Below are 7,274 nucleotides of genomic sequence, written 5' to 3'. Positions count from 1 at the left end.
TCACTGAACATCCGGATGTATAGTTTCTTTTATAATATATTTTTTTGTTTCTGTCTATTAACCCTTGCCCCTCTATGGCTGTTGATCTTACTATACTACGGCTTAAAATGTATCAAAATCATATTCAAACCGAATACATACTGGAGGCTCAATGTTGTTTTTATTCATCTAACCTGTAGATATATTTTATTGTAAACTTATATGATATCAATTGTTACGAAATGGTGAGCAGTTATTGCTGTACCAATTGTGATTTCATATTTGCATATAATATAGATGAACCGATTTTGTAGATTTACATTCGTTAAATCACAGAAAAGAATTTTGGCTGTACCTGTAAAAAACTTATTTCAGACGGAATAGCACATCCTAAATTTTACGGTGATGTTGTTTACCGAGCCCGGAAATTTATGTACGATCCGGGTAAACTTATCCATCTTTTAAATAAACTTATTCTAAAAGGTTACCAAGACAACACTGTAATTAGATCTTTGAATATTGTTTTTATTGGTATAAATATTGATTTTGTTATCAGTAAATTAAAATCATACTAAATAGTTTTGTTATACACATATGCACTTTAACGGTACTACAATCTGTCGATATCTTTATTTTGACATTGTACAAGGTCATGTTTTTTCTCTGACTGTTAATGACGTCTTTACACTAAATCCATTGGATGTTGGATGTGTACTGATTGATATTTTAGTCTTAGATACATGTTTTTTTTTATTAGTTGTTATTGGCTTTGAATTAGGTGTCAGTAACTGCGAGTACTCTCAGACCTGTACTTAGTGTCCTTTTTGTTGTTAGGGATGAGGGATGGATAAATACCCTGCCACGTCCAGTCTGTGTTTATGTTTGAGGTTTTTCTGCTTTGTGTCGATCTGATGAGTTAAGCCATTTTTCAACTTATTTTTATAGTTTGATCTTATATTGTGCTGTTACACCACTGTCCCAGGTTAGGGGAGGGTGGAGCGCTATCAAACATGTTTAAGTCCGCCACATTCTTTAAGTGCCTGTCCCAAGTCAGGAGCCTGTAGTTCAGTGGTTGTCGCTGTTTCATGTCTGTCATATTTGTTTTTCGTTAATTGTTTTGTTATAAACATGATAAATTAGGCCGTTAGTTTTCTTAATTGAATTGTTTCATATCTTTCGTGTCGGGGCCTTTTATAGCCGACTATACGGTATGGGTTTTTTTTAAAACTTTGGTGGATAGTTGTCTCATTGGCAATCATACCTCATCTCCTTTTTTTTATATTTTTACTTCGGTGTATATCTGTTTGTTTTCTTAATGTCAAAACAGCTAGTTCAAACAATTTATGCAGTTATCACATAAATGATTGGATTGGCTTGATATGTTATATATATTTCACCTTTGTAAGGAAACATAATATGTGTTTCTACTGTGCGAATTTGAATTTAAAGAGGTAGCATGAATTTGCATTCAGTTTTAACATCAATATTTTCATGTTTAGAATTTCCTTCCGAACTTATGTGAAAAAATTTGTGAAAGAAATCTTGAAGAATATTATTAGCTGAATATATCATCTTTTGCATTTTTATATTTTGATTGAAATGAGTTACAAGCTGTTGCTAATTTGCTTTACTGTAATTTGTCCAGAAAAAAGTTCACCTCTTTAGTACAATATGAAATTAATGACTTGTAAAACAAAAACAATACTTGTAAATGAAAATGATTTTAAAAAAATATAAGAATGGTGGAGGGGGATAATCATAATGAAACTATGATTAATATGATCAATTGAGTTATCCCCCTTACAATAACAATGAACAAATTGGCAAGGTTCCGCATTCAACACGGTTTTCCTGTTGTATATTCCTGTTCTAAGAAGAGTTTTTCTCAGAAGACTTTTGACAGTTATATTGGACCCTCCGCCAAAGGATTGTTGGATTCATGTATTAAGAAGTATGAAGATTTTGTGGGGCTTACAGAAGTTCGAGAAGCACAAGCACAAGTCTTGCAGGTAATTTTTGTTATCTCCCCTTACCGGTTTTTACAAAAAAATTGACGAAATATTAACAGTTTTAGACAAATTACAAAGTGCAGAAAATACAAAATCTGGAAAATAGGATGAATTCATTTTTTATGTTCCAACTGAGAAAAATAAAGCAAAGAAAGGGGAGTGAAAGCATATAGTGGTCCGACTTGATTTGCAACAGCTCGTTTAATTAGTTGCAACAAAATTTTGATATTTCGATTCAGAGGCGGATCATTAGAGAGTTTTTCAGGGAGCCCGGCCCCCCCCCCCTTTTGTGGGAAAAAATTGGTTGATTATATAGGAAATCACTGCAGCATGACTGGAGCGGGCCCCCTCTTAGGCAGTCAGAGCTAGCCCCCCCTAAATGAAAATTTCTGAATCCGCCACAGCGATTGGTTTTAGCACAGACACTAGAAGTTCTATCAATAATAACATATGGGCAATGAAAAGAAAAAAAGTGTGAAAAACGAAACCCTTTTCTTCCGATTGCCCCTATGATGATATTTAATCATTGTTGACGTCTAGTGCCTGGAATCCGGGTCCGTTCGCGCCCATTCACGTTCGCCCCCCTTCACGTTCGCACCCCGGGTCCGTTCGCACCCTACACGTTCGCACCCTTTTTATTGATTTTGTCTTAAATAATTTTTCAATCGTGTTTTGGTTATTGTATTGCTATAAATAAGTTTTTTTTCATTGTTTCAAAACATGCAAAATAAAGTGACGTTTTTTGTGTTGAATATCTTTTTAATCGTGTTTTGGTTAGTGTATTGCTGTATTTTTTTTTTCATTGTTTCAAAATAAAGTGACTTTCTAAAAAAGGTTTTTTGTGTTGAATATTATTTAAATGTTAAGATACCAAACCGCTTTAAACTCAACAACAATAACATTTTGAATCTTAATTGTTTTTACTCATACCAAGTTAAATACATGCTAATATAACTACATGCAGAATTTACATCAAGTTTAGCTGTGTAAACACCATATATAATTAACAGTAATCATAAATAATTAATCATCAAATCAATTTAAAACAATATTTCATTTAAAAAATTCAAAAATTGCCGAATTTTTCTTTATTTTGAGATAAACATCTTAAAAAACATCTTATAATTCATCGGGTTTTTGAATAAAAAAAAAAGGGTGCGAACGGACCCAGGGGGCGAACGTGTGGGGTGCGAACGTGTAGGGTGCGAACGTGTATTGGGCGCGAACAGACCCGATACCCTAGTGCCTGTGGTTTTACCCCCAACTTTCCAAAACCCACTGGCATTTATTTTAACTTTACGTCAAAGACCTATTAATAGAAGCTGTTTCACTAGAAATGGGATTGAGAACCATTTATACAAGTTTCTACTTGACTTTTCCTAATCATATGTCTGATATACACTTTGGCGAACTCAGTGAAATAATGAGACGTGGTATTATTGTCTATGAGACAACTATAGTACTATATATATCCAGCAGAGTCAAATTACGTGGATTTAAAGCAACTTGTTTTTCTCTGCATACATTATGACGATCTTCACTCTTATGTGACTTTAATCTTTAATAGTAAGCAACAGTTTTCAAATGAAGAAAATCAAGTTTCCCTATAAGTGATGTACTTAATTCAAACTTCTCAAAACTATTAGGAATGGAGGCTTATGGTCTAATTACATTTCTAGGCTAGTTCATTTTATTTGTTATTTCAGACCCCTCCCTTTTTTTAGTTTAATTTTTTTTGGGTTAATATTCTATGTATATTTAGTCAATACCCAATGTTGCCTTAGAATATAAATATGGTCACTTTGGTCTTCTTCCGACCGGCAATAAATTTAACTCTTGCCAAAGTGGGGCGTTCGTTTGGCTGTGCGGGATGTACAAGTACGCAGCCACGTCCAGTCAGAATGGTGACGTTAACTTCTATGCCTCGTGTAGAGAGAGTGCCACACTATCTGCACGCTAAGAACCCTTGCGTCAACTCTTTGATGGTCCGTAGGTGACCTTTTGCGTGGCCAAATTTCTGTCCCTATCCAATATACCCTCATTTTGCAATGGCAGTCCTAATTTCCCCGACCTTCATTCCGGACGACTTCCATTACAGGACCTACGTATTGTATTTATTGCCAATGTGTTCTCGTCCTGAACATGCATGAAATATTTGCCACTGGACGTTAAGCAACCAACAATCATCAATCAGTTTAACATTTCAACTTATTTTACGTGTTATTGCTCTTATCCATACGATATTAAAATAACAATAGTTTATATACATTTTACATGCCTATGGCCCATAAGGTATCGCCCCCTGGTGTCAGCTGCCTTTAGGAAACCATAATGCTTTCCTATTTGCTGCTGACACAGGATGAGTCATGGACATGTTTAATTTCTACTTTCTTTTTGGCTGATTATTATATATTTAATTGATCCAACTTTTTGTGTACTATACATATGTGGATATCTATTTTTCTTTTTTTCTTTTTGGGCTGCTTGTTTGTTATCTATATCAACCACACTTGCAATACAATGCATTAGTATTAAAAAAAACAACATACTATAGATTCTTTATCTACGTATTCTTTAAGAACTTAAATAGTTCTCGTTTAACTTTTTTTTTTTATCTCATTGTTTGTATTGTATTATGAAAAAATTATTGATGTTGTAATGTTTATGCCCTTTGGGGCCCATAATTGGAAATAAAATATCTTATCTTATCTTATCTTATATGATGCCCATCTATAAACTACTGTATTGTTGTATCGTATGGTAAACAGCAAGAACACATTAAATAAGTTGAAATGTATAAGAATATTAACTAAAACAAGTTTAACACAAAAAAAATCTCTTTCATTCATACTTAACATGTGATTTGTCATAGAATTAAAAACATTTGTTAAAACTTCACAAATGTCAGTAACTATAGAAGAAAAAAAAACATGTAAAAGTTTGAAATGATCATTACTTATTTTAAACTAAATTAAATGTCACAATAATAGAATTGAAGAGTACACAAATGGTCCTTATAACATAAGTTGATTGGTTGATGTTGGATTTCTTTACGCCGCTCCAGTGCAAAAAAAAGCATTATAGCTGCGAGCCTTAACATATACGATTATATACATGTAGGTTTTAATATAATCTCTCATTTTAACTTGAAATAAAATTAAGTGTTATAAGTTATCTCAGTTTTAACACTAAATGAATCTGGAGCAGTAAATACGTTAAGAAAACGTGCTATCATCCATTTAAGTTTTATTTTTAAACTCACGAAATACAATTATTCATAAAAATGAATGAATTCATAAAACAAGTCCGTTTCCAAAATTTATATTCCTGCAGATTTGTCCTGATTCATTTTGGCTAGGGACCAATATATATTAGTCCTAGATTTTTGGTAACAGATTCAGAAATTCACAGATCATATAAGTTTTGTGAACTTTTGTACAACATATCGTTACGTTTGTTTTTACCTAGATTTTAATATATCTGTTTAGGCTGAGTCGAAGTTTGAGGAAGTCCAAGAGAAGAGAAGAAACACAAATAAAGATCTAACTGTGATTAATTCTAAACTGAAAAACGTAGCTGTAGAGTTGGAAAAAACAAACCGTGGCACTGACCGCTACTTAGAGCTAGTTACTAAAGAAAATGCAATAATCAAAGAAGAAAATGAAATGGCAGAAGAAGTTAGACTCCTAGAAGAACAAGTCCGAGCTAATTTTGCTATTCTTTCTTCTGCTTTGAGAGACAGTCACGAGAAGGAGCGCGCGCAAGGTGAAAGGACCAAATACTGGTCAATAATCGGATCTATCATCGGTGCTGCTATAGGAATAACAGGAACTACTATAAATAACTATCTTCGAATGAAAGAGTTGCGCGGAATTGTTCAAACGTCTGCTGGGACGACGGAAGATTATAGAAAAATAGCAATGCAACTGTGTGATGCTGTCAAGTCACAAAACAGTAAATATGAAGACTTTTTAGGTGACATTAGGACAGCCATAGGTGAAAATAATCCGAGTCCAAAACCAATTGGGAAGTATTCTTCTACACAAATTAATGATATTGTCGAATTATTGAAAACTCAAGACATTAAATTAACAAAAGAAATTGCAGGTGTGAAGGAATTACTGGGACTGAAAGAAGCATCGTTGTCTACTTCTAACGTCATTTATGTCGGCCCACAAATGGAGGAGTTATTGTCTCAAACCGAACGAAATTTAGAATGGAAGATAAAATTGAATTCTTTAGCTACTGTAACTTTTCTATATGGAGCATTAGCATTAACTTTGCCTTTTATATTGAGTTTCTTTAAAGGAAGTTCACCATAGCATTCAAATAAAAATAGATTCCTCATCCTAGCCATTTTTTAAATGAATGTATGGTTTGTATTTTTATTTGTAAATTGTATAAAACCATTTACCATGTTTATGAAGTTTTCTTATTAGTTTAATTTAGTTTATATTGTACATAAAAAGAAAAATTGTACATGTATGCATTCTTGTCGCGTAGTATGCATAACACAATAAATATAGAATCGATGTTGTCCACTTGAAATCACATGGTTTTTGTCTCGCCTGCGATGAAAGTCACGGAAAGCGAGACATAGGGATTGCTTTTCCGGCGACGGCTGCGATGACGGCGTCAACAATTTTTAAGTTTTCTGTTTAAGTTAGTTTGATAGGAAGTACTTGTGATAGATCAATGGTATTTTGTATGAAGTTGTATTACTATCAGTTTGACAACAATTTTGAAGCCCTGCCCCCTAGGCCATGATCCAGTGACTTTGATTTAATTAGCCATTTTCAATGTTAAGTTTTCTGCTTAAGTTAGTTTGATAGGAACTACTCACAGTAGACAATATTTTCTATAAAGTTGCATTGTTGTCTGTACATCTCAGTTTGTCAACTCTTTTCGAGGCCATACCCACTAGTTGGTCCAGCGACTTTGAATTAATTAGGCAATAGCAATGTTGCTGTCCATCAGATTGTCTTTTTCTGAAATTTATGCCAATAGGCGAGACATATCTCTGTGTCAACAGTTTATCTTATTTATGTAACGTTGAACATTTTGGATTCTATTAAAATCGCAAGTTGGGTCTATAGAAGTAAACCGATCACACATACAATTTCAGACTTATCTTAGACTTTCGAATATTTTGGCCTTGGTTATCACTGAAAAGACGTTAATTGTCGAAATGCGCATCTGATGTGATAAATTGGTACCCGTTACCGCTGGGTCGATACCTCTGCTGATAGACTGTTAATTAGTCCCCGAGGGTATCGCCAGCCCAGT

At 33.7% G+C, this 7,274-nt stretch overlaps 1 protein-coding gene across 1 annotated transcript; it reads left to right on the top strand.

Annotated features, from left to right (window-relative positions):
• Positions 1-1,755: 1,755 nt before the first annotated feature.
• LOC127710227 (mitochondrial potassium channel-like) lies at positions 1,756-6,408 on the top strand. Its single transcript, XM_052216022.1, has 2 exons — positions 1,756-1,988; positions 5,477-6,408. The coding sequence occupies exons 1-2, from the start codon at positions 1,791-1,793 to the stop codon at positions 6,308-6,310; spliced, it is 1,032 nt and encodes a 343-aa protein (XP_052071982.1). The 5' UTR covers positions 1,756-1,790; the 3' UTR covers positions 6,311-6,408.
• The last annotated feature ends 866 nt before the right edge of the window (positions 6,409-7,274 follow it).

Source organism: Mytilus californianus, unplaced genomic scaffold (genome assembly GCF_021869535.1).
Source record: "Mytilus californianus isolate M0D057914Y unplaced genomic scaffold, xbMytCali1.0.p SCAF_1, whole genome shotgun sequence".
In the NCBI taxonomy this organism is placed as follows: Eukaryota; Metazoa; Mollusca; class Bivalvia; order Mytilida; family Mytilidae; genus Mytilus; species Mytilus californianus.
This window is presented reverse-complemented; position numbering and strand designations above follow the sequence as displayed.